This window comes from Seriola aureovittata, chromosome 19 (genome assembly GCF_021018895.1).
Source record: "Seriola aureovittata isolate HTS-2021-v1 ecotype China chromosome 19, ASM2101889v1, whole genome shotgun sequence".
Lineage (NCBI taxonomy): Eukaryota > Metazoa > Chordata > Actinopteri > Carangiformes > Carangidae > Seriola > Seriola aureovittata.
This window is the reverse complement of record NC_079382.1, coordinates 23,800,001-23,827,500: the sequence shown is the minus strand read 5'-3', so window position 1 is coordinate 23,827,500 and position 27,500 is coordinate 23,800,001. Positions and strand designations below refer to the sequence as shown.

Below are 27,500 nucleotides of genomic sequence, written 5' to 3'. Positions count from 1 at the left end.
TGGTTCCTGATTGGCTAAGTGACGGTAACGCTGTGATGTCATCAGACTGTTCCCTGCTCACCTGGTTCAGTTCACCTTTCATTGTTTGTGTCTTCTGCTTCAGTATGATTTCATTCACACTGTGCTGTCAGGTGAGCTGTAACACATCTGTAACATCTATAACAGCTGTAATACATCTATAACATCTATAACAGCTGTAACACATCTGTAACATCTATAACAGCTGTAATACATCTATAACATCTATAACAGCTGTAACACATCTGTAACATCTATAACAGCTGTAATACATCTATAACATCTATAACAGCTGTAACACATCTGTAACATCTATAACAGCTGTAACACATCTGTAACATCTATAACAGCTGTAAAACATGTGTAACATCTATAACAGCTGTAACACATGTGTAACATCTATAACAGCTGTAATACATCTATAACATCTATAACAGCTGTAACACATGTGTAACATCTATAACAGCTGTAACACATCTGTAACATCTATAACAGCTGTAAAACATGTGTAACATCTATAACAGCTGTAACACATCTGTAAAATCTATAACAACTGTAATACATCTATAACAGCTGTAATACATCTGTAACAATACCTGTAACAACCGCTGTAACATCTATAACATCTGTAATAACATCTGTAACAGCTGTAACAGCTGTAACAGCTGTAACACATCTGTAACAACAGCTATAAAACAGCTGTAACACATTTGTAACATCTATAACAGCTGTAGCACATTTGTAACATCTATAACAGCTGTAGCACATCTGTAAGAATATTTACAACATCTATAACAGCTGTAACAACATCTGTAACAACAGCTGTAACATCTATAACATCTGTAACAACAGCTGTAACAGCTGACTTCCTGCCCGTCACAGTGTGATTTGAAGTGAGTTCTTATCTTTCTGTTGCCTCCTTCTTGTTGTGTGATGTTCAGATCATCACCATGAACATTATTTTGATTTTCTGCCCTCCCCCCCAGCCATATTTCCCCCATCACCTTTACCAGCTGCCACGCCCACTTGTGGGCTCCTCCTACCCATCACACCTTCATCCACGCCCGCCACCTAAAACCTCATACAGCAGGGACGCCAGCGCCGCACCTGTAAGTACAACACCTGAGTGGAGGACGGTTGTTTTTCTTTTGTCAGAGTGAATCAGAACAAACGTCTCCAGAAGAATGTGCAGCTGATTCTTTCTACCACATTCATTTTCTCTTTGTCTTTACACCCACGTGTTGGTTATTTTCCTGCAGGACTGAGGGAATAATTCTTCTTCCTGTCACGGTTGATCTGTTTCCTAATGAAGAGGATTAGTGCTTCATGTTGAATTTGGTCTTTTGTTAAATTTTGAGGTTAAAGTCAGAATTCTAAAAAACAAAAAAAGATTCACACGTAATCCTCTTCGTTAGTTTCCTGTCAGGTTTGAACTGAAGTGAATTTCCAGCAGGAAAAAAAAACAAAGGATGAAGAGTTAGAAATGATGAAGATGAAGCTCCTTTAATAATTTAGAGATTTAACTGATGATGATTCTGTCAATAATCTGAACGTCTGTAAACGTCCAGATTCAGTTTGTATCACAACAAGTTGCAACCAGCAAGTGGAAGCTCATTCACTCTGACTGAAATTGAATTAATAAATATGATTAGTAAATGAGTAAATCCATGTCGGCTAATCAATTAGATTCAGTAAGTGTTTCTGACAGATGTTTGACTTCGTGTATTATATTGTATTTATATGAACTATATTGATCATGAATGGCTAAAACTCAGTCTGATCAAGACTGAAACTTTCCCAGCTGCTGGTTTTCTTCCTCGTTCTTCTTCCACTGTTGACTCCGCCCGTCTCTTCTTCAGTGGTGGTGGATTTAGTTTTCTTCCTCTGACGCCCTGAAAGTGAAAACAGCTGTTGATCATCGTCACTGATTATCTACAGGAGACACCACCACTCGACATTAATACACTTCGATCAACCAACCATATAATTCAATGGGATTTATGGAAACGGACTCATGGCGGCTGAATGTTTCCACTCGGCCTTGCTGTCGCTTGTCTTTGTTTTCCTGATGTTTTATCTCCACTTGAGTTTCATTCCTCACCTGTCTGTCTGTCTGTCTGTCTGTCTGTCTGTCTGTCTGTCTGTCTGTCTGTCTGTCTGTCTGTCTGTCTGTCTGTCTGCAGTATAAAGTTTCATCTTTGAAAAGGAAGCAGGTATTGAACTCTTGAACTCTAACCAACACAACCAATCTTCCTTCCTTCCTTCCTTCCTTCCTTCCTTCCTTCACTGCTCTTGCTGCCGTCCTCCTTCAGCTAACTCCCTCTGAAGTGCTCTGCCTACAACTCCCAGCATGCACCTTGCCTGAACTAGCTGCTTGTAGCTTCAGTAGAGTAGCTGTTTGATCTACTCAGAGCGATAAGTGGTTTGACCTTTGGACCCCCCCCCCCTTACACTCCCCCCAGGGTAAATACTGTTTGTGCTCAGGCCTGACACCTTTGTTAATAGAATGTAGACGTGTTTTAAACATGTTTTAAACATGTTTAAAACATGTTTCAGACATATTGGAAACATGTTTTTAAGAATGAGTGAAGACTCTCGTTGGTAATAAAGTAAATGTAAACATGATGTGAGAGACAGAAATAAACCAACAGTAGAACTAAGTGAATGTTTCTGATAAATGTAATATAAAATATAAAAACAGTTCTGATATGAAGACTCTTATTTTGATATCATAAACACAGACTTCCTGTTTTCACACTGAGCTTTTACAGGGTCACAAGTTGTTCATATATTTGAATGGAGTGTTTGTAGAGTGTCCACTTGTCCACTGACGACTCGCTGTAGATCAGAAACTCGTCACGACGGACTCCAGACAGACTCTGGATCAGTCCTGATAGTGTGTTCTCTTCACTCAGCTGGAAACTGTAAAACATCCAGTGATAAAAAGCTTTTTTCCTGGGAATCAAACCTGTGTGCATTTGTGTTCAGGGTTCAGCCTCTGTCGTGTCGGGAACTCCGGCCATCCTCCTCAGCTCCATGACAACGGAGTCCGTTTGTGAGCGCGTGCGGCAGATCGAAGGCATCGACCAGAGCATGATGGGACAGTACGCCGCCACCATCAGAAAGGTCGGTGACACGAGCAGCAGCACCGGGTGGTTACTGTGTTCGACTGTGTGAAGCACAACACGTTTCATGGGCTTCAGGATTTTACGTGTCAAACTTGAGACTTTCTGCATCTGGTTTTCAGGCCAACGTCAACGGCAGAGTTCTGACTCAGTGCAACATCGATGAGCTGAAGAAGGAGATGAGCATGAACTTTGGAGACTGGCAGCTCTTCAGAGCCACGGTCAGGCCACAGACACCACAACAACACCACCACAACAACACCACAACAATGCAACAACAACACCATGACAAAACAACAACATGACAACACCACAACAACAACACCACAACAACGCAACAACAACAACACCACCACAACAACACCACAACAATGCAACAACAACACCATGACAAAACAACAACATGACAACACCACAACAACACCACCACAACAACACCACAACAATGCAACAACAACACCATGACAAAACAACAACATGACAACACCACAACAACACCACCACAACAACGCAACAACACCACCATGACAAAACAACAACATGACAACACCACAACAACAACACCACAACAACGCAACAACACCACCACAACAATGCAACAACACCATGACAAAACAACAACATGACAACACCACAACAACACCACCACAACAACGCAACAACACCACCATGACAAAACAACAACATGACAACACCACAACAACAACACCACAACAACGCAACAACAACAACAACACCACCACAACAACACCACAACAATGCAACAACAATGCAACAACACCACCATGACAAAACAACAACATGAGAACACCACAACAACACCACAACAACACCACGACAACAACACCATGACAACGCAACAACAACACCATGACAAAACAACAACATGACAACACCACAACAACACACAACAACGCAACAACACCACAACAACAACACCACAACGCAACAACAACAACAACACCACCACCACAACAACACCACAACAATGCAACAACACCACCATGACAAAACAACAACATGAGAACACCACAACAACACCATGACAACAACACCACAACAACACCATGACAACGCAACAACAACACCATGACAAAACAACAACATGACAACACCACAACAACGCAACAACGCAACAACACCACCACAACACCACAACAACAACGCAACAACACCACAACAACAACACCACAACAACGCAACAACAACAACACCACAACAACACACCACAACAACACAACAACACCACAACAACAACACACAACAACGCAACAAGACCACAACAACGCAACAACAACACCATGACTAAACAACAATATGACAACACCACAACACCACAACACCACAACAACACAACAAAACAACATGACAACCCCACAACAACACCACGACAAAACAACAACATGACAACACCAGGACAACACAACATGATTACAACACCACAACACAACAACAACAGCACCACGACAAAACAACAACATGACAAGAACACCACAACAACATGACAAAACAACATGACGACAACAGTGTAACTGAACTCACCATCATATTCAGGTTGTTGAATCCATCTCCTCTGTCTTACTGCAGGTGTTGGACATGCGTCACATTGAGAGTCAGGTTCTGCACGAGGAAGCGGCCAGTGAGCAAGGCAGCGTCGTCGGTGGTCATTCTGAAGTGGGAAGAAGAGCTGCGGCTCCGCCTCACGCCGGCGCCGCCAACACGGACGCTTCGCCAATGTACAGCTTCAACCTGAGCTTTGAGGAGCTGAGCACTGTGGGTCTGGACGAACCAACGCGACACGGAAACATGCAGTGGATGGTAAACACACAAATACAGTGACAGGAAGGGCAATCAGTTTAGAATCAATTCATCAATCAGAAAGTAGATAATTAGAATAATCAGCTGTTCACTTCATTCAAACTCAAACTCAGACACAGAAAACTCTTCTCTGTCTTCAGGGCGGAGCTCATCGAACCGCCAGCATGACCAGCCTCAACTCTCAGGAGTCGTCCAACGACATCGCCAAGCTGACAGACAAGCAGCAGGCCGAGTACCGCAACGCCTACCAGGAGTACATCGCCCAGATGGCCCAGCTGGAGATGGGCGGCGGCGGCGGAGAGAAGCCCGTCCAACCGCTGCCGGGACAGTTTATGACGTCATCGTCCGAGGACAAGAGCAAGGACGGCACTGAGCAGGATGGACGCAAACCCTACAGCAAGAGGAGCGGCAGCAAGCCGGCAGCAGACAACACTGACTTCCCCTCCAACGGTGACGCCCTGGACCCCATCACAGAGGAGGACGAGAAGGGCGACCATGGATCCTCCAAGTCCCTGTTGACACGCAAAACCTCGGCAGAAAGAGGCGGGCTGTTCCAGGGCGCCGCAGACCTGAAGCTGAAGGCCGGCGGGGGGCTGCGCTACCAGAAGCTGACCAGCGACGATGAAGAGTCTGAGGAGTCCGATAATGCCCCCCTGCTGAAAGACGGCAAGAAAGTGGGCGACCCCAAACTGCCCAGTGGTTCGCTAGCACTGAAAGGGAAGGACTACCTGTCGGACGCCATGCTGGACAAGAAGGACTCGTCCGACTCCGGTGTACGTTCCAACGAGAGCTCGCCCAACCACTCGCTGCAGGACGAGGAGGCAGACCTGTCACAGCTCGAGAGGGCCAACCTGATCGAGCTGGACGAGGAGAGCCTGGCCAGGAAGCGAGGCCTTCCCAGCAGCCTCAGCGGCCTCCAGGACCCGGTCGTCGCCCGCATGTCCATCTGCTCGGAGGACCAGTGCAGCCTGCTGGCCAGCAGCCCAGAGGAAAGCTGGCCCTCGTCCAAGAGCTACAACTTGAACCGCACGCCGAGCAACGTGACGCTCAACAACAACACCAACGCCCAACAGGGCAACCGCCCCCGCCAGCCCGCAGAGGGCTCCACCTCCTCCTCCAACCCCACCTCCTCGTCCTCCACCGGCGACGTCATCATGTCCCCCAGCACCGGGACCACCGGCACCTCTGGGACCACCACCGCCACCAGGCCAGGGCCGAACAACGAGAACGTCCGAGTGGTTCACCTGAAGAGGGGCCTGAAGCCCGGTGACCCGCCAGAGATCTGCGCTGTGTCCTCAGACACCGTCACCTTCGGCGAGGAACGCGAGAGCATCCTGTGACCTCACAAATAAAGAGAGGGTCCGCCGGGAGCCGCCTCCACCTTCTGAACCAATCAGAAGCTTCTACTGAGATGTGAGGGCTGCTGGTGGACTGGTAGTTTAGTGCGTGGTGCATGTTCACAGGTGTAGTAGTGACCTAGACACTTGATTCTGACTAGAAGCAGCTGCATGTTGTTGTTGTAATGTGATCTCTGTCTCCAGGAATCGACCTGCAGATGTTAAACACAATATTAATGTCACATATGGAAAACATTTAGACGCTTTAGACGAGTGACTTTAGTGTCCCCTGCAGATATTCAGTGTTCATTGTTACTGTGCATAAAAAAAATCCTTCACTGAACCTGAGTGTGTGAGTCCCAGCATCAGACAGGAAGCAGAGCCGACCCCACGTCGTATTCATTTCCTGCATCTATTTATTAAACACTACGGGGGGGGGTCTCTGAACAGCTTCATGATCAGAGTGAGGAAAGGAGCTTCACTGCTTCCTCTCTCATCTCCACTGGAGCTTCCTTTACCAAAGGAAAGGAGACATGCCGTCCCACAATCCCTTGCTGCAGCAACATTTAAAACCACAGCAGAGCCACATAAATGTAGAAACATCAGAGCAGCTGTTTCTGTCTGATGGACTGAAGCTCAGATCCATAAATATAGATTCATTCTCTTTCAGTCAGTCAGGAGTCGTGATGAAGAACGGGCTGATGAATCTGTAGTTACATCATCATCATCATAAGTGCATGCTATAGTCTATACATTAATGTTTCACTGAATCCTCCCATTGTGGAAAGACCTAAACATGAACTTTCTCTAGTTAACAATTATATAGAAACATCAGGAAACTATAAACTTCTGTCTGAATATAATTTATTCTCAGTGCATTATTTCTATTTAATTATTATTTTAATGACTCAACTTTCTCAGTTTGTCTTTTTCTTTCATGTTTTTTTACATTTCATCCTGTTTGTTTCTGTGGTTGAAGGATTGATCCTCCAGGTGTTAGAAATAAAATTAGTTAAAATAAAAGATCTTAGTGTAGTAACAGTCAGATTCTTTCTCATGACGTTTTCCATGGAGGTCAGAGGTCAGATCTGCTGCTGTGGATTCACACGCTGAAAACCTCGTCCACCCCTGCCACATTCACTTCTCTGTGATTCAGGTTATTGACTGCAGATAAAAGCTGTTGTAGTGTCAGTATTAAGTCGTTCAGTGTTGGTGGTTTTTGTGTTTGTAGTTTAGCGTTTTATTCAAACCGACTCAAAAACTCATCGGCAGCTCTTCTGTTCGTAAACTGAACATTATCGGACATTTGAAGGCTTTTAGATATTGATGATGATTTGATGTGTCCCATTGGATTAAATGTCAGGGAAGTCTTTGAATTTCAGGTTTGTTTTTCACTTTCATTAAATCTGTGATGGAACAAAGTTTTCTCTGCAGCTCAGATTTTCTCCAGAATTAAAAAGGATAAAAAATTAAAAAAAATCTGCCAAAATGTATTTGTAGAAATAAACATGAAGTATAAACATTGGTGACGAGCTCAGTGTCAGGTCCGTGTTCTCGTGTCTGCATGAAGCTGCACGTCGATGATGATGAAGTTGTTGTAGAGTTTTACAGTGTTGTTCTGTGATCATGTGACTCGTGGTGTGAAGGTGAAGTTAGTGGAATCTGTCCTGCACTAAAACATGAATAAATAACGTCTGAACGTTGATGCTTCGTGACTATTTCTTAAAATTACATTCATATTTGAATTGTTTTTGTTACCTGATCTATAATTAAACTACACATGGACAGAGACCTTTATACTGGAGGAGCATTAATGTTTTGTAAAATTTTTAAGGATGTCAGAAAAATCAGTTTGTGTTTTGATATTTTGGATCAAATGTGAATTTTTTTTGTCTTTTCTTTTGTGAGACTAAATTTAATCATTGATGCAAAAGTCTCAATGTAAAAACATGGAATCTGTATGACTTCTATCAAAAAACACAAAACAATACAAAAACCCCTGATAATAAATTTGAAGAATACCTGGCTTTTACTTTGAAAAGGCAAAAAGCTCAATGCTTCAGTTTGGAGTTTAAGTCTTAAAAATTTAAGCCAAAAACTATTTGGTGAATTTTTTTTATTTGAATTTCAGACATATGTACAAATGTGTCAAAAAATAACTATTCAATCTTGTAATTTTCTTTTCAGTATAAAAGTGCAACAGGCTGTGCCTTACACTCCACCGCTGAAGTCAAAGAAAATATTTAAATGTGGGACTTTTTTTGCAGAATGTGTCGTAGTAATTTAACACAAAATAAAACCAAAAAAATCAAAATACATGAGATCACACTGTAGACTTTAACGTTGAAAAGATATGAATATTTCCTCCTCCTGTGGCAGCAGATTTCAGGTTGCAGAGTTTAAATTGTAAAAACCTTTGACCAAACTGAGAATTTTGAGTTCAAACTATGAGTCAACTAAAAATATCAAAATACTGTTTTGATTTGCAGCAGAAAGAATTTCCCATAATTCCTGCAAAACCACAACAACAGAAGATGAACAGATAATTTAAAAAAGGACCAACATATTTCTCTAGACTTTTATTTTGAAGAGTCAAAGCTGTGAAGCTCTCTTCTTCTGTGGTGGCAGATTTCATGATGCGTTCCCCTTCAACAGGGAAGTCTAAACACCAAACAATGAATCCCCAACCCTGAAATCCAAGATGGCCGCTGCCGCACACACAGAACTGTCTGGGGACATGTTGCTACGGTGTAATGTTGTTATCAACTGGTTCTGTTAACGACAACAACAACAACAACAACAAGGTCCTGACTGTTCGAGAGCGCGATCAGCTTAGGTGTGTTGTCACTCCCAGCTCTGACTTCCCAGTGTAAGTGAACGCAGCACCAGAGTGAGAGTTAAAAATAATCATGGTGGAAAACGATGAACTGTCACAGTAAAGGTTGATTTGTGTCAGCTGAGCTCTGATGTGTCCTAGTTGTGAGTCTTATTTTGACAATCAAGCAGGAAGTGCAGGACAATAGAAAGGAAGTTAAAGGAATTCTGAAGTCAAAACTAAATCTCAGGTCCAGCTCACATCTCCAGTCTCAAAGTCCGAGTTTAACAGATTCAATCCAGACTTGATCCAAATCAGACTCGGATCAAAGGTTGTGATTCTGAGTGGCCGAGGTTTCTGTGATGATGCAAACAAACAAGATCAGATCGCCTCCTCGTCCAGTTCAGACAAGACCGACACCGAGTCCAGAGAAGGACGACTCAGTATCTGTGGTGACGTCAGGTCGAATCAGGCTCCTGCAAGAGGCGAGACGGAGAAGCATCATGTTAGACTGATACTGTCCACAGGCTTTTAATGTGAAAGGACATAGTGTGTCCTCCTTTGGGGGATGTGCAGAACACAGTTTGCGTATCATTAAATTTTAGGATGTCTACTTGGTTGGGTTTAAGTTAAGATTGACTTAGCTTTAGCTTTAGGTTAGCTTAAGGTTATGATCTGTCCTCTGAAGTCACAGATACACGACTGTGTGTGAGGACCGGACATTTAGTCTCAAAGGCTCAGATCTGGGTTTAAGGTTCAGGTCAGGGGGAGGGAAAGCATGATATACAAGACGGTGTGTGTGTGTGTGTGTCCAGCTCTGAATGTGACCAGAACAACCACAAGGTCAAAGGTCAAATCCCTCTGTGGTGTCGCAGCCACAAGAACAGTCAGTGGTTCCTAAACATTAAAGCACCTGATCAGTCAGCTTAATCAATATTAAACAAATAGTTTTCAGATCAACAAAAGTCAAAACCACAGTCACAAAACTGCTGAGGCATCAGAGGTCAGAGGTCATCACGGACCTGGACTTTATATGATGTTTGTTTAACAAGCTGAAGAAACCAAAAAAAACATCTTTAATCCAAATAAATTCAATATAAAATCAATAACAAGAAGATTTCATTATTTTGTTTTCTTTGTTCCTTTATTTTTTTTCATCGAAAACAAAATGATGAACAGAAGCCGTTTGAAAACAGACGGTCAAAGCTGATCAGCTATCAATACCTGATCAATAAGCAGATACACGGTACTGAACTGTTTCCTACCTGGCAGGTGTGGGTCTCGACACCGGCGCTCTGGCCGCTCTGTGTCCGCTGTGCGCGCTGCTGTCGCCGGTCACAGCGGTGCGGTTCTCCTCGGTCTGCGGGCGGGCAGGAGGCGTCCAGCTCGGTCTGCAGGTCCAGGATGTAGTCGATGACATGCTGCAGGATCTCCACCCTGCTGGCGGCGCGTCCGGGCGGCACCCCGGGCACCAGCTGCCGCAGCAGCCGGTAACACAGGTTCATGTCCCGCAGCAGGAGAACCGGGACCTGCGGGTCTTCCGCCGCTTGGCTCTTGTTCCGGGAGGAGTCCGGTGACGGCACCGGGCTCCCGGCTGTCATGTCTCCTGGTGGACAGTGAGCTTCACATGAGAAAACCCGCCTCCACCGGATCAGAACCTGCAAAGGGCGGGACGCTGACACACCGGAGGTGGCAGGAAAACACCTGCAGACCACGGAGCAGAGACTGAGCTTCTTATAGAGAGGCTGCAGTCTGAGCTGAACGCTCATTGGCTCAAACAGAATGTCAATCATCTTTTCAAATGAGCTGATTGAACCGTCTGAGTGACAGCTCACCTGTCTCAATAACGTTTAGACAATTAAATAAATACACATCGAATAAAGCAAGTACTCTGACAATGACGTCATCAGAGCTCCATGGTCAGGTTGCTGTGACCACACGTGTCTCATGCTGAGCCTCTGAGGCCACCGTAGGTGATGACGTAGAGCTCTCATTTGACTGGGGTGATTTGCAGAGTGTCTGGAGGCCGTGACATGAGAGCAGCTGCACAACAACAGTGATGAAGCTCACGCTGTGCATCTTATCTTTCTGTGATCAGAGACACCAACATGCAAAACACGGCTGCAGCTGCTGCTAATATACAACATATTCAAATGCGTGAAGCCGCACAGGTGTTTGACTGTTGGACTCACACTGACATTTTCCTAACAGAGGAATAACAACAGGCTTCTGCTGTTTGTTTTGCAAATGTTGAGAATGTGAGTTTGTGCCAGAGTCAAGCTGCTGGACCTGCAGAGAACAGGCTTCGTTATAATGTCTGGCTGCTCAGTTAAAGTGTTTCACCTTTTAAACTTCATATGATCAGCTGTGAAGTGACTTTAAATACAGTGTTATCACTTTCTTAGTCTATTGCGTCTCAGTATTTTATTAATGGTTTCACAATTTACAATCAAACTGATCACAATGTTTCTTTCATGATCATTTTTGCACTTTTGTTAGAGCTGCACAATTAATCACAATAACATTGAAATCACACTGGCCCTCATTTATCAAACGAACGTGCGGCAGAAAACCGTGCGTACGTCCGTTTCCACGCAAGCTTCGGCATTTATCAATTTGGACGTGAGCGGACGCTACGATCAGATCTCACGTCAGGTCTGAGCTCGTGTACGCAAATCTGGATTTGCGGTGCAGCAGCAAAATCTGGCTGAGTCTGAAAAGAATTATTAAACAAACCTCAAAATAAACAGTCACATATTTAGAACAGATCAAAACGGATTCTTAAAACGAATAAAACAAGATAAAGAAAATTTAAATTTTAAAAAAGCCCTCGTTTTTTACTGATACCACTTTTTTGTACAATAAAACAATATGAGAGGCTAAATAGCCAAACATGACATGTAATTATTGCACATTAAAATTTGAAATAATAATAAATACAAGCAGAAATGTGTGTTTGCAAATGAACTCATGGCAAAATTGTGTAATTGTTTATGGTTTTTTCCGATGGGTGTGACACAACTGGAACAACAATTAAACATCTGGTGAGATAATCATTGTTGCACTGTGGTTGGCCAGATGTTTACTCACTCCCTTATTTAAACAGATGCTTTGACAGTTATCAAATCATAACGATGGCAGATTTACTCGTTTTGGAGGAACAATACGCGCGTGTCAGACGTGAGCGCGTGTTCAGAGACCGCAGGGATCTCCAGATTGCTGGGTTTCCAAATTTGGTTGGAGCAATTGATTTCACTCACGTGCGTCTGAAGGCACCATCCATGAATGATTACGCATTCATCAATCGCAAAAACTACCACTCTATAAATGTACAGGTGATTTGTGATGCCAAGCTCTCACTCTTAAACGTGGTGGCCAGGTGACCGGGACACACACGATTCTTTTATTTTTCAAACAGCTGTGTTGGCGCGCGGCTGCAGGAGGCGGCGCTGCAGAGCCAAACTCATCTCCGTCACCCTCTTCCACACAGCGGCTTTATGAGCTCCTGTGATCCCGCTCTTCAGACTGACAAAAAGCACATCCTTATTTTGCGCCACCTCGGATGTCAGGATGTCGATCTCCATCTCTGAAAAGTTTCGTTTTTTGCCAGTAACTCTTCTCTCCATGTTTGACCTTAGTGGGCGGGGCCTCCGAACCAGGAATATTTAAGGGCGTAACATGTTAATGACGATCGAATTCAGCCGCCGCATTTATCAAGACCCGATCATTTAGATACGAATGTTTCATGAATCACACGTGGATCATATCGTACGACCAATTCTGCGCTCAGATCTGCGCCTGTTTTCACGCAAGATTGATAAATGAGGGCCACTATGTGCAACATCCAAATCCAAATTTTTTTTTGATGTAGGTAAAATGTGTTACATTATTGTTAGCATTAGCATTGTTAGCACCATCAGTGTTGTGGTGCTACGGAGACGCCTCGACCTACAGATCATAAAGGAACATGATTGTTTGGTACAAGACCAACAAAAATCAATTTCATATTTCTTTCAGTGAAAATGCAAAAACTACCATTCCAACTGAAATCGTAATATCTGCCCAAAATTTGCAAAAATGTTTTTTTTTTTTTGCGCATTGCGCAGCTGTGACCCCGCTCTGCTGCACTTCACTGTGACTGGCGGGATCAGGTGACCCCTCCCCTCTGAGGAGTGGGAGGCCTGTTTATCTTCATGTGGCGCCGGTTATTACCTGAAGAGAAACAGACTATGTCCTGGTCAGTCATACATGTGACTCTCACTCAGCACTCTATAAAACAAGAGCAAGTTATTTTAGCACAGAGGCTAACTAGCTAGCTTCAAGTGTGATATGCTGTTTTATAAAAACATTTCAGGACTTTAAAAGTACAGCGACGCACTCGTAACTCTTCTCATGAACATTTCTACAAATCACAGTGCACATACATGTTTATACGTGTTACATACAGACATTAATACACAATATTTGCACACCGTGCTGTTGCTTGGCAACTCATTGCAGAAATCTGTCAAGAACTGGCCATGTCTCAAAGCTGCCAGTGTCATATATCTATTACCTCCATTAGAGGGCGCTGCTGAGCCAATAAATACATTCAGATAGATCAACATAAAATCATGGCAATTACAGCAAGAGGAATCAAAAACAGCGAAGGAAGCAGGACGGGGGAATCACAAATATTGAGATGTTGAAAAGATGAAGTTCAAGGTTCATTTCAAAGAGAACATTTCTCTACAAAGTCTGAATCTGATGTAAAAGACAAAGCCGTTGAGAACTCGCTACTGTTCTGAAAACACGTCAAACTTTTCCAAAGGTTTCATACTTTAATGTTTTGCTGAAGTTGTCTCACCACCACCTCCCTGAGGGAGTCCACCTCCATGTGATGGAGCTTCTGCTGTTGTTACAAACTATCAGTCACATCTTTCAATCTTCAAACCTTTTTCTCTTCCTGTAATGACTTTTATTTTCCGGGTTGTTCATTTTATCTCTGTCTGTTATCTCCCTCTTCCCCCTTCTTAACAGAGTTTAACACACAGTCTTCACTGTTTCCTTTCCTTCTGATTCCTCTGTAACTCACTGATATATGAACCCCTACTCTCCACTCGACCTCCCAGTAACAGCGACCAGTCAGACCAGTTGAACACAGCAGCTGAGGCCAAAGGTCAAACCTGTCTGGATGATCAGGATATGACTGATACTCTGTCACCCATGTCACCTTCCTGTTGTTGTCAGACAGTTTGAGGTTTCTGTTCACTGTGTTTGTGTCCAGTTCCAGTTCACAGGAATCTGATGGAGAGAACAAGACAGTTTATCATCTGACTCATCTGATGGATTATTGATTGATTATTGACTGATATGTTGTTATTTCCTGTAACGTTTATATGATAAAGTTCTTGTTGTCTGTTCATACCTGAGAGTCTCCAGTCTCCAGTGTGGATCCTCCAGTCCAGCAGACAGCAGCTTCACTCCTGAGTCTCCTGGATGATTGTAGCTCAGGTCCAGCTCTCTCAGATGGGAGGGGCTGGAGCTCAGAGCTGAGGCCAGAGAAGAACAGCCTTCCTCATCCTGACAGACTGAACACACACACACACACACACACACACACACACCACACACACACACACACACACACACACACACACACACACACACACACACACACACACACACACCAGCATTAGATGTTCACCACTGTCGCTGACACTAATGAAGCTTTGTGTTGGTTCAGACACTGAACTGAAGTCATAGTTGTATTGGTTGATTGGTATCAGCTGTTTCTAGTGTTTTTCACATTCATTGGCTCCTTCACAGCTGTGTCACCAGTAACATCCAATCATATTCATGCAGGTGTACAGCGTGGACATTTGAACACTGTGGACACAGTCAGTGTCTCCGCTGGTTACACTCATGTCAACACTGTTTACTGCTGCAGATCCTCCACCACCCAAACCTCCGGACGTGGTTCTTCATGTTGTTGACTGAACTCAGATTTAATGTTCATGTGTGTTTGTTCGGGGGGGATCAGCTCTCTCAGCAGAATTATTATATTTGTCTTTACTATAGAGTGAATGTTTTAGTTTCTCTCTGATGATGAACAAACTGTTGTGAAGAAAAAGTGAAAGTGATGTCAGACTGTTTCTGCTGCCAAAGCAGAGAGGAGGAGAAACAGAGTTCATGTCTGATGAGTCTGTCTGACTGAAATGTTGTGTTTATCATCCTGGGAAATATGATGTTATATGATGCCCTGAAGAGTTTCACTCATGTCCCCTGGGAGCTGAGGACTGAGGACAGAGCTTCACAGCTTCTCTCTGAGAGGTTACAGCCACTCAGTCTGAAGAGGAATCAGCAGAACAAAAGAAAACAAGTATAAAAATCATTTTTTTGTCGTGACTAGAGAAGAAGATACAGTAAATGTAGATGGATATATGTTCACATACACAGCTTTATTTGAGGCTTTGACCACTGGCAGCAGCTTCAGAAGAGCCTCCTCTGAAGCAGAGTATTTCTTCAGGTCAAACACGTCCAGATCTTCTTCTGAGGACAGTAAGATGAAGACCAGAGCTGACCATTGAGCAGGAGACAGTTTATCTGTGGAGAGACGTCCTGATCTCAGGGACTGTTGGATCTGCTCCACTAGAGAACGATCATTCAGTTCATTCAGACAGTGGAACAGGTTGATGCTTTTCTCTGGAGACAGATTCTTATTTATCTTCTTCTTGATGTACTGGACTGTTTCCTGATTGGTCTCTGAGCCACTTCCTGCCTGTGTCATCAGACCTCGTAGGAGAGTCTGATTGGTCTGCAGTGAAAGACCCAGGAGGAAGCGGAGGAACAAGTCCAGGTGTCCATTTGGACTCTGTAAGGCCTCGTCCACAGCTCTCTGGTAGAAGAGTGTTGGTTCAGGCTTGTCCCTGAAGACTTTAGATAACCAGGAGGTTGATTGTTCTTCTGACATCAGATTGAGTCCAGACTTGATGAAGGTCAGATGGACATGAAGAGCAGCCAGAAACTCCTGAACACTCAGATGGACGAAGCAGAACACCTTGTCCTGGTACAGGCCTCTCTCCTCTTTAAAGATCTGTGTGAACACTCCTGAGTACACTGAGGCTGCTCTGATATCGATGCCACACTCTGTCAGGTCTGATTCATAGAAGATCAGCTTTCCTTTCTGCAGCTGCTCAAAAGCCAGTTTTCCCAGAGACTCAATCATCTTCCTGCTCTCTGGACTCCAGTGTGGATCTGTCTCAGATCCTCCATCATACTTGACCTTCTTCAGTTTGGTCTGAACCACCAGGAAGTGGATGTACATCTCAGTCAGGGTCTTGGGCAGCTCTCCTCCCTTCTGGTTTTCAACACCTCCTCCAGAACTGTAGCAGTGATCCAGCAGAAGACTGGGATGTGGCACATGATGTGGAGGCTTCGTGATGTCTTGATGTGGGAGATGATGCTGCTGGCCTGCTTCTTCTCTCTGAACCTCTTCCTGAAGTACTCCTCCTTCTGTGGGTCAGTGAACCCTCTGACCTCTGTCACCATGTCAACACACTCAGGAGGGATCTGATTGGCTGCTGCAGGTCGTGTGGTTATCCAGAGGCGAGCAGAGGGAAGCAGTTTCCCCCTGATGAGGTTTGTCAGCAGCACGTCCACTGAGGTGGACTCTGTAACATCAGTCAGGATCTCAGTGTTGTGGAAGTCCAGAGGAAGTCGACACTCATCCAGACCGTCAAAGATGAACACGACCTGGAACTGATCAAACCTGCAGATTCCTGCTTCTTTGGTTTCAGTAAAGAAGTGATGAACAAGTTCCACCAAGCTGAACTTTCTCTCTTTCAGCACATTCAGCTCTCTGAAGGTGAATGGAAATGTGAACTGTATGTCCTGGTTGTCTTTGTCTTCAGCCCAGTCCAGAGTGAACTTCTGTGTTAAGACTGTTTTCCCAATGCCAGCCACTCCCTTTGTCATCACTGTTCTGATTGGTCCGTCTCCTCCAGGTGAGGCTTTAAAGATGTCTTCTTGTCTGATGGTTGTTTCTGGTCTGACTGGTTTCCTGGATGCTGTTTCAATCTGTCTGACCTCATGTTGATCATTGACCTCTCCAGTCCCTCCCTCTGTGATGTAGAGCTCTGTGTAGATCTGGTTCAGAAGGGTTGGGTTTCCTGCTTTAGAGATCCCCTCAAACACACACTGGAACTTCTTCTTCAGGGTAGATTTGAGTTTACGTTGGCAGTCAGTAAGAATCTCTAAAAAAGCAATGACATAAATTGGAAGTTATAGAAAACATGAATCATGAAAACATGTTCTGATGAGTGTGGTATCTATTTGTTCAGGAGGTTTTATGGAAGAAATATATTCCCTAACATTAACAGAGACCAAAAACTCTCCATGTTAGATTTGTTGTAAACCTCCTCCAGAGATTTTCATGCATCATTTCACCAGGTTCAAACATTCAACAAGAATTAATAAAAAAAAAAACGCTGCATGTTATTAATGAACTTGAGAGGGAGTGAATGCTGTTGTACCAGTGTCCATGATCTTTTTATATTGTATTTTCAAATCCCACATAAATAATCAATGTCGATTGTGTATAATGTCTAATTCATTATTCATGTGTAACATGGATATTGAGCAATGCCGATATATGCTGTGTTAAGTTACACCTTTACACCAACACAGTTTATATGACTGTTCCTGTTAGTTCAAATTCTTTGTCCCAGTTGGATCATTCAGACACTGATCATATTCAGGGAGCAGTGAAACTTGTGACCTGACACTTTGCTCATTTTCAATCTACACGATTTAACAATGAAATATAAACAAAGGAAATTAAGGGGCAGGAACAGTCGCTGTGAGTTTCACAATAAACCAAGTGGGAGACACAAGCCTCTCGATTGGATTTAAGATGCTGTTCAATCATCCAACAAATACTGCAGCTGGATCCATAGAGTCAATTCTACATCCTCCATAACTTTAGGACTTTAGGAAATCAGCTCTAGAGACCAAACCAGTTTTTGTACCAGGCTGTAAACATGTTTATTTCTGCTGTAAAGTTGGACATTTTAACATGGGAGTCTATGGGGACTGACTCACTGTTGGAGCCAGACTCTAGTGGTCGTTAGAGGAACTGTAGGTTTAGACACTTAGGTGTTGGCTTCATGTTTCAGACCCAGAGGTTGACGCTTGGTTGGAGCTCACTGAGGCTTTAAGGCACATTCACAACTTAACTCATGAGACTGTAGCTACTCTCACAGGACAGTCAGGTGGACTAATGACCCACATGTGACCTTTAAAACTCTCAATGTGCAAACGACACCTGTGACTCCCCACCTACCTGTCTCAACTACAGAAGTGTTTAGGCTGAAAGGAAAACCGTCCTCAACACTTTAAACAACTCCACCTTGCTTTGACTGATCACTCCTGGACATCTCTGTAACATCCCATTTTAAATCTTTCCATGACTTACCTGTGGGTTCTGAGACGCTGTGTGAGAAATTTTCCACTAGATCATTCATTCATGAAATAATAGCCAGGGACCTGCATGAACAAATAAAGGTCAGTATTAGGGCAGTCTGGTTTCCTGGATGCTGTTTCACTCTGTCTGACCTCATGTTCATCGCTGACCTCTCCAGCCCCTCCCTCTGTGATGTAGAGCTCTGTGTAGATCTGCTTCAGACAACAGACAGACTACATGTGATCTGACCTCAGCTGTTGATCAGCTGACTGATCAGCTGTTGGCTCTTTGTTCACTGAGACAGTTAGTAGTTGGTTATTAGTTCTTTGAGCTGTTATTGAGTAGTTGATGGCAGATGTGACAGTGAGTGTGAATAATGATGAGGACAGAGCTTCACACCCACGTTGTTTTCTGATGCATCTGTCATGACGACAACTTAAATGTAATAAACAGAATATAATTTTAACAAAACCACCTGCCCTCTGATTGGACTGTCATTGTCCAGTTAGTTTCAGATGTAAAAATAGGCTCAGAATTCTACTTGTAACTTCAGTGTCACACACCGAAGCACTTTGTCTTTCACATTGTCTGTTACATCAACACTGGTCATTTGTTCTGTTCTATTCACAGTCTTGTTTTTCTTTTTACAAATGCAAAACTTGTTCGCAATGTATTATTGAGGGTCATTTGCAACACATTACAACAGACCTGCATTGTAAACTAGAGTCAAATTCCTCAGCATGTTGTGGTTGTTTTTAGAGTTGTATAGCTTTGGTGAGTAAAGTCATTAAGAGTTATTATTGAGTAATTCCTCATTACGTCACAGTGAATTCTTTCACATCAAATCATAAACAGCAAGTTTCCCCCACAAGTATTTTAATTATAATATTCAAGCCACATAATATATTAATCACATCAGCATTGTTTTCTGATGCATTTGTGATTATGTGAGTAAAGCACATGACTTACCGTTTCTTGCTGGGTTGTGCAAGGTGTGGTTCTGGGCCGAGGTGGATTCTGCCATCACTATCAAAGCTAAAGGAAAAATAAGGACATGAGCAGATCCTCCTTTGACTATGAAGAAATGTTTGAAGCATTCTAAAACTTCAGAACATAAAAGACGTATCAATCATCAATTTAAACCTCATTTAGCATATACTGTAATAAAAACAAGACTTTATGAATAAATCTGAACAAATGATACATGTGAAGAATTTGTAGAAGAGATTTCTATCTTAAAAAAATAAAAAAAATAAAAAAATACTGCAACATTCAAATATAAATATATAAAATGAAAACAATACTACACAACTATGTACAAAAGTGTTTAAGAATGACATAACTCCTGCAGGGCAAGATGTGCAAAAGATCACAGTAAAGACAATATCTGTCATGTGCAGGGATCATACCTCAAGGTGTTGATGTCATGTGGTTGATGATTGATGAGGCCAGATGCAGAAGAAAAGGCAGGTGCTGGTTCATCATTGGTGATTAGACTGGACTTCTGGTCCTGATACAGACGAACATGTGATAGGACAATTTCTTTAGATCATACAAGTTCTTTATATTCAAATATGTTAGGTCTGTTGTGTGAGTATAATAAATCATGAGGATAGATATGAATATGCAAAAATAAATACAGTATGAATATTATGAAATGTAAATGCAAGGAAATTAAGGGTAAACAACTAGAGGTGTGATAAGAATTCAATGTACACACACTATATAACCAACATATTCAGTAGTACAAACATGGATATAATGTAAAATACATAACCAATATAGTCAGTGGTATATTCATTATTAAGAATCAGCAGTATGAACATGTTTACACTGTGGGTCTGATTTAATCACAGTGGTAAAGTCTTACTGTTAAAAGTGAATGACAGCATGTTACTCACCTGGACCCTCCTCACTGTGTCTGGACTCTCTGCCGTAGGTGAGACAGGTGGAGGCGGTATTGCACCTGTACTGGCTCAGGTCCTGATGAAGACAGAGGGATGATGAAAGCTCCTGAGAAATGTAAAGACCTAGAGAACTTTCAATCATGGCTGATCTCCTAACAGTAATGTAAAGTGGTTACAACATGGTGAACCGATCGACGTGTATTCACTCGGTCTACTGGCTCCATACAATCTCACGTTACAGTCAGTTACAAGATGAGCCTGAAGTTACTGACGTCACTAGCTGTACAACAGCCGAGAGCAACAGACACAATCCTACTAACCGCTAAAATATGTAACGTTCTTATTCTTCTATGAATAAAACATCAAAGTTGAACTTCACTCTAGCTTCAGCTAGTTGTTTATTCAGTCAACGTCGCGCCATTCCGCCTCTTCTTCTACGAGTCTTCCTGTATCAACATACACTCTGCAAGAGGTCTGCGACGCTATACTGCCACCTATGGGCAGTACCTTTGTTAGCACTTATCATTACACTACTAACCGCTAAAACGTCTGTCCACAACGTCAATATCACCACCTGAAATGTTTGTCGGTCGTTGAACGATTATACTTTTAGCTAAAGAGCTAGCATTGATGCTACTCACCAGGCTAACAGGAAAGTTGCGAGCTCGGCATCAAACCGCATCTCTTTCCTCTCAGAGCTTCTCTAGCGGCGGGAAGACACATCCAGATTTACTCTGTCGCTTCTTTTCTTTGCCGTTGAACGTGGTTTCTTGTCGGGAGCGGTGCTTCAGGACGCAGATGAATATCGTCTTTTAGGAGATTCAGCCATTCCTGTGTTTCTGTGATGCTAACTTCAAGCTCTGCCGGAAGTTGTTCTTCTTCGTGGGACTGAGGGCAGACTTGATGCTCTACTGACTCACACAGCGTCAACAGTCACAAAGTGGTATTACAACACAGGACAGGTCAGGAGAGGCTGGTGCGCATGCGCATTTCAGTAGATAACTCTGAAATACAACAGATGGAGGTCTTGATCATGACATCATCACTGTGGCTGCTTCACACACTGTTGATAGTGTTAATTCTTTTCTTTTTTTAAACATTTTAAACTAAAGTTCTGGCCACATCTTATATTGCACCTTTACAGCAAAACCACCAAAGCTGACATTTAAAAATAAAGCTTCATGTTCTTTGTCCACATTACAAACCAACTTACAGTTTTGACACTTAGTTCAAACAAAGACATTGAGCTTAACTTGACTGATATTGACACACAAAACATTTTTATTTGCTTTGACAGTATATAAATCTATGCTTGGAATATAAAATACAATCATGCATACATTCAATTTGTGACATAGAAACATTTGTATTCACTCATTTTACATTCAGGCCAGTAGATGTTGCATTTTTCACATGAAGCATCAAGATATAAACCCTTTGTGGAACCACTTTGCTGAGAAAGTAAAACCTCAGACGCTGTGAGACTCACATCCAGCACCAGGCAGTTGATTTCTGCAAGCAAAGAAGATACAACAGCCCGGGAAATTTTACTTACTGAGTATTTCACTTACTGACTGTGGACTGCTCACAGAGCCAGGTGTCAGTTCATTGCTGCCATGTTGGTTTCTGGGTATGTGTGTGTGTTTGTTCATATTAAGTTTGGTTCAGTGTTAGTCGGATAGTTTTCAGCTCTAGTTCATTTCATTATTGATGACAGGAGTCAAAACATCTGTTGGAATGATTGTGTCTCTGTCAGAATAAAGAACATGACTGAGAGCTGAGAACCATCATGACATGTGAACCTGCACAATGACTCCAAACTCAGTATTAGTTTCTATTCTATTGTTATTTCATGTAAAACGGTTCAGCAGACTGTTTATTACAACTAAGCTGAGGGAATAATGTATTTTCAGATATCTGTGATCATCTAATCAGAGTGCTGTTTCTCTTATCTTTTTCTCTAAACTTTACAATATGATATTGATATGATTTCCCTCTATTATAATGTTTTTTCCATCCAGCCAAGTTCTGGATCTTTGGGGACACCTACAACCTCTTGCAGTGATGATGGAGGCCCTGCACCACCTCCACCTGCAGAGTCCACACATGAAGATCTTCTCTTCCCAAACACACACACAGTGTCTTATATGATGATATAGTATTTTTTAATGTAACACTTGTGGCCATAACATTGTTCAGTCTGATCAGCTCTGCTCTTCCTGGTTCCCTTCACCCTCACTGTCGTATTACACTCTCTGCCCCACGTCAGACATACAGTCACATGACTCTTGGACTCCACTGCAGCTGTAACAAACTCAATAGTTTAAAACATTAGATTCATATTTCATATTCCTCAGCCATTATAGTTAATATCAGTGTGCTGTTCCAACAGCATCACTTATTTAGAGGGAGATTGTTACTGGAACAAATAAATATAAACAAATAAATATTAACTGTCTCACACATGTTGAATAATGATTATACTTGTTACTAAAGATTCTGTTGCTTTTGATTTAACTACTTCTTTTTATTAAGCAAACTTACATATGACAATGAAATTCAGCTTTAACTTCATCCACAACTATCTTTTGATTTTAAATAGTTAGTTTATTGTAAATTGTGCACTACAGTATTTAATTAATCCATTTATTATTCTTTTATACATGTTTCCAGTGTTGTAAATTGTTTCGATTAATGTAGTTTATAATGTCCAATAAAGTTGTTTATGAAGCTCTTGCTTTAACTTTGTTGATGGTTTTTATAAAACACATCTGGTATGAATTTTCACAATAGTAACACGTACAGCATTGTGTGACTATTTCTATGTTAGCTTTAATCAACAACATAAACACTAGTAATATTTAAATGTTGTCTGACAACACTGACAATGAAGGATCAAGAAACATGCTGCTGTTAACTGGTAAATACTTTCACCTGTGGAGGTGGTGACAGTGCCAGAGATGATCCATCATTTAATCACAGTTTAATATTTATAGATTCTGATCTTAAAAGTGTTGCTACCATCACCTGTCAACAACAGCAGAATGAAGCTGCAGGTAAGAAACTGAACCTGTGAATACTGAAGACAGAATAATAAACTAACTCATCAGCAGTTAGTCTGTCATTTCATCAGAGGAAGCTCAACTGGGAGGTTTTCTAGCATCATCATCATCATCATCATCATCATCATCATCATCATCATCACAGCACATTAGAGAACTAAGGATGTCCATGCAGTCTCCCTTCAACCAGATGAATGGAAACTAATGTGCTGCTCTGTACATGAGCTCCTCCTTCTGTTGGCACAGATCACTCAGTTTTCACAGTGAAACCTTTCAAATGACAATAAAACACAAACACTTGAGTTGAGATGCGGTGGATCACAGTTAATCACAAATATCGATCAGCTGTCAGGACAGGTGCATGAATGTCTGCTTCAGTTGAGGACTGGTTTGAATATTAAATCAACAATCTTCTATATGACAAATATTTGTCTACACATTTTGAATATGTCACGTTATCTTAACTTTAACTATCACGACGTCTTGATGGACAATGTATTAACTGACATTAACGCTGCGCATTACACTAACGCAGATCAATTAAACTGGGTCACGTGGAGTAACACAAACCAAACGTCGTTAGATTAACGTCGATTAAATTCACCTTTTTATTGGGCTTTGACTGAACACCTCCACGGGCTAACCCAGGTTCACACAGGTTATCAGCTAACGCTAGCACTAGCTAGCTAGCTTGGTTAGCAAGGTGCATCTTCACCTGAACTGTGATATTAACAGGGATGCTAATCTTGGCTAGCAAAGAAACGGGATTAAAACAAAATGTACTTACCGGAAAAAAATGAACTGCCGACTCCTCTGAGTTTCTTTGAGAACAACTGAACACAGAACAAGACATTTACCGGTAAACAACATGTTGGAGCTGACTTTGATGAACTGAAAACACAATGACAAGTCAAATGTCTGACACGTCACTCTGACGTCATATCCGGATCAACAGGCAGGTCCCTCTGTTAGTCAGTGACGCGGTAGCCACGTCCTAAAGCCACTCTGCTTTAACGTCTATTTTCTTTTAAATAGGACCATAATTTTAAATAATGAACATAATGTTGTAATGAAGAAAACTTCAAACTAGAGATTCAGACCATAAACACATAACGAATCAGATTAGAAAGTAGGTGTTGAGTGGGAGAGCTGCTGCTGGGTGTCTCACTCCTCACTGCTGCTAGTCTTCTGTTTCCTGGATCATTTTAAATCTGATAAATTCTTATTTTGAGCGGATTTGAGTTGCAGGGTTTTAATGGAGAACTGGAATATTAGGAAAGACTGAATCTGTTTGGTCACCTGAGAGAAGTTAAGTGAATTTATATCCTGCAAAAATATCAGGTAAGAAAACATTTACTATTGTTTTTGTGACGTTGTTTGTGTTCATGTCGTTTATTTCACATTAAATAATGCTATAGACGGATAAACAAATGTCATTAATTATGTCCCAAATGTGTTGGATTCCTCCAAGTTATTTGTCAAAATGTTCTATTATTCCACTATTATTTGGTAATCCCTCAAACAAATCATAATATGTTGTAAATTATAACAGAATATTTTACCTTATTCTCCAAGATTTGGTACAATGAAATGTGTTTGTTCTAATCCCACAATTGGTCATATCATATCTATAAACTGCTGTTGCTGTTGAACATGTGGAGCTCTACAATAACTGAAGTAAACACTGAGCCAGCTGCTCTGTCCATCAGACACACTGAACAGACTCATGTATGAAGAGTCTCAGGGACAGTGAGACAAGCTGTGAGAACAGGGCTCCAGTAAAAACAAGTCTGTTAGTGCTGATGCCATGATTGTGTTTTGAGGACGAGTGCTGACAACAAACTAGAACCACAGTTGTTTCTTCCACCAACCAATGTGCACGAAATATGGTCCAATCTCTCCTTCCTGGGTTAGTGCTGAATAAGTGTTTTTGCAGAACATTATGACGTCACAGTGAAGTTGACCTTTGACTTTTTGGATATAAAATGTTATCACTTCATTTTATTCTTTCATATATATGAGTTTAATTGTGTCATAATTAATGTATGAATTGTGAGTTACGGCCATTAAACACAGTGTGCCAGATGTAATGACATTCCCTCTGGGTGTTCCTGATATCGCATTCAAAGGAACATGAGGTCACTGTGACCTTGGCATTTGACCTTTGACCTCAAAAATCAGTCATTCTAATCACTTCATCTTTGAGTCCTAGTGACCGATTGTTTCAAATGTGAAGAAATTCCATCAAAGCGTCACTGAGACATCGTGTCCATGAGAATGAGACCTCCAGAGACGTATTCTTCTTCATGGAAGAATAAAAACAACATCTGTCACACTGATCAAACCTGTCCGACCAGTTCTGACTCTGCACGTTTCACTGGTCACGTGACAAGATTACAATCAAACCTTAACATGAATCATCTTCAAATCACTGTCCTTAAACCCAACAAAAATCATTTAGAATATTTTTATTACTTGAACCAGCCAATCAGCTTCCAGAAACAACAAACTCAAGGTGCGCACAGTGATCCTGTTCATCAGACATGTACAGATTTCTCTGGTTGGATTCTCACCTGCTGAACTCACTTCAGGTCGACTTACAGACACTTTCCACCTTCATGTGTCGAGGAAACATCTGGAGAGAAGCAGCTGCTCGTTCTCCCTCGTCAGTCCTGGTGTCTGTGAGCATTTGATCTGAGGACGAGTCACTTCCTCAAACTTCAGAGTCCAAGTCTGAAAAACATCAGAGTGACGTCAGAACCAGTCTGACCTGTGACAGAAACCCAGTCAGTGTCAGAGACGTCACACATCACATGGTGTAGTTCTACTATCTGTCCACTAGGTGGAGCTAACGGACCATCAAGCCTCAGGCTCAGCGGAGAGCAGAGAAGTGTCAGGCTGAACAGACCTGCAGTCATCTCTCAGTGTGAAGACTTTGAGCCTCTGTTTGAAAAGCTGGTTTACAGATAAAGTTTGTTATTATTATTACTTCTAACAGAGCTGCTACAGTTACTGCTTCATATAATAAAAGTTAAATAATATAATGCTGAGAGGTCAGAGGTCAGAGGTCAGAGGGTCTGGTTACAGTCAGGACAGTCTGTGTGAAGGAGACTGAAAGTAACTTCATGAGTCCATGAAGAAGCTGCAGCTGCAGCTGCAGTGGAGCTCAGGCGCCACCAGGTGGAGCTAAGAGCAGGTAACGTCCCAGCAGCCTCATGCACAGAGTGTGAGCTGGGAGAGAAGTCTCTGACATGTCACTGACGTCTTGTTTCTGATTCTTTCTTCTGTTCTGATCAACACTTTGTAGGTTTGTTCAGAATCAGACACTTCAGACGTTCAGAACAATCTGATCTCCAACAGCTGATGGTACGAAGAAGTCACATTCAGGAGTCAACGTCTGCTTGGGTTATATATTCCATCCATGGGTGGTGTAGTATGTAGAGACAAGAGAAACCCCACACACAGAAACAAAGCTGAAATCCTTTGGTCTGGAGGTCAGAACATGAACCTGTCCATGGTCACATTACCCAGCACAGTGTCTGAACCTGAACGCATCGTTCTCTACAAACCCGATATTAACTCAAGTCTTTACAACCTGTGAAAGGTTTCCTGACAAACACACTGAGCATTAGACCCCCCCCCCCCCCCGATTCTGCTGAGTAACATGTAACTGCACCCCCCCCCCCCCCCCCCCCCCACACACACACACACACACACACTTCCTCTGTGGGGGTCGCAGTCTTACCTATTGAATCATTAAGGCGGCGCCCCCACCCTCACCTCTGGCCAGCGGTGACATTTACACCCAGCAGAGTCGCTTCAAAGCCCCGACTGATGGATCTGGTTTCACCCCGCGGTGATGCATTCACTGGCAGTCAGGACATTTCACACACACACTCAGAAAAAAAACCTCCAGGCTGCAGAAACATGATCCTGCAGAAAAACTGAGAGCAAAAGAGGAGGAGGAGGAGAGGAG

General features: G+C 42.4%; 2 protein-coding genes across 11 annotated transcripts in view; one reads left to right on the top strand and one right to left on the bottom strand.

Annotated features, from left to right (window-relative positions):
* kidins220b (kinase D-interacting substrate 220b) overlaps positions 1 to 8,003 on the top strand; it is a 20,957-nt gene extending 12,954 nt beyond the window's left edge. For 3 of the 6 annotated variants that reach the window (XM_056404993.1, XM_056404994.1, XM_056404992.1), the window contains exons 25-30: positions 1,005 to 1,127; positions 2,202 to 2,231; positions 3,007 to 3,144; positions 3,266 to 3,364; positions 4,731 to 4,961; positions 5,102 to 8,003. In XM_056404993.1, coding sequence (XP_056260968.1) covers positions 1,005 to 1,127; positions 2,202 to 2,231; positions 3,007 to 3,144; positions 3,266 to 3,364; positions 4,731 to 4,961; positions 5,102 to 6,301 — 1,821 coding nt within the window. In that variant the 3' untranslated portion in view covers positions 6,302 to 8,003. The remainder of the gene's footprint in view (positions 1 to 1,004; positions 1,128 to 2,201; positions 2,232 to 3,006; positions 3,145 to 3,265; positions 3,365 to 4,730; positions 4,962 to 5,101) is intronic. The other 3 variants (XM_056404996.1, XM_056404995.1, XM_056404997.1) reach the window with 3 other exon arrangements.
* A 394-nt stretch (positions 8,004 to 8,397) lies between these two features.
* Positions 8,398 to 22,480, bottom strand: id2b (inhibitor of DNA binding 2b). 5 transcript variants are annotated; one of them, XM_056405053.1, is made up of 10 exons: positions 21,803 to 22,480; positions 21,104 to 21,466; positions 20,457 to 20,568; positions 19,965 to 20,065; positions 19,525 to 19,590; positions 18,568 to 18,638; positions 15,548 to 17,347; positions 14,521 to 15,441; positions 10,379 to 14,396; positions 8,398 to 9,589 (listed from the first exon to the last, which is right to left on the bottom strand). In XM_056405053.1, the coding sequence occupies exons 7-8, from the start codon at positions 16,417 to 16,419 to the stop codon at positions 15,369 to 15,371; spliced, it is 945 nt and encodes a 314-aa protein (XP_056261028.1). In that variant the 5' UTR covers positions 16,420 to 17,347; positions 18,568 to 18,638; positions 19,525 to 19,590; positions 19,965 to 20,065; positions 20,457 to 20,568; positions 21,104 to 21,466; positions 21,803 to 22,480; the 3' UTR covers positions 8,398 to 9,589; positions 10,379 to 14,396; positions 14,521 to 15,368. The 5 variants fall into 5 exon arrangements, with proteins under 5 accessions (XP_056261028.1, XP_056261029.1, XP_056261024.1 ...); XM_056405049.1 differs by lacking the exons at positions 8,398 to 9,589; positions 10,379 to 14,396; positions 14,521 to 15,441 and having other exon boundaries at positions 16,424 to 17,347; positions 21,803 to 22,397; XM_056405050.1 differs by lacking the exons at positions 8,398 to 9,589; positions 10,379 to 14,396; positions 14,521 to 15,441 and having other exon boundaries at positions 16,424 to 17,347; positions 19,525 to 19,581; positions 21,803 to 22,397.
* Between the last annotated feature and the right edge of the window lie 5,020 nt (positions 22,481 to 27,500).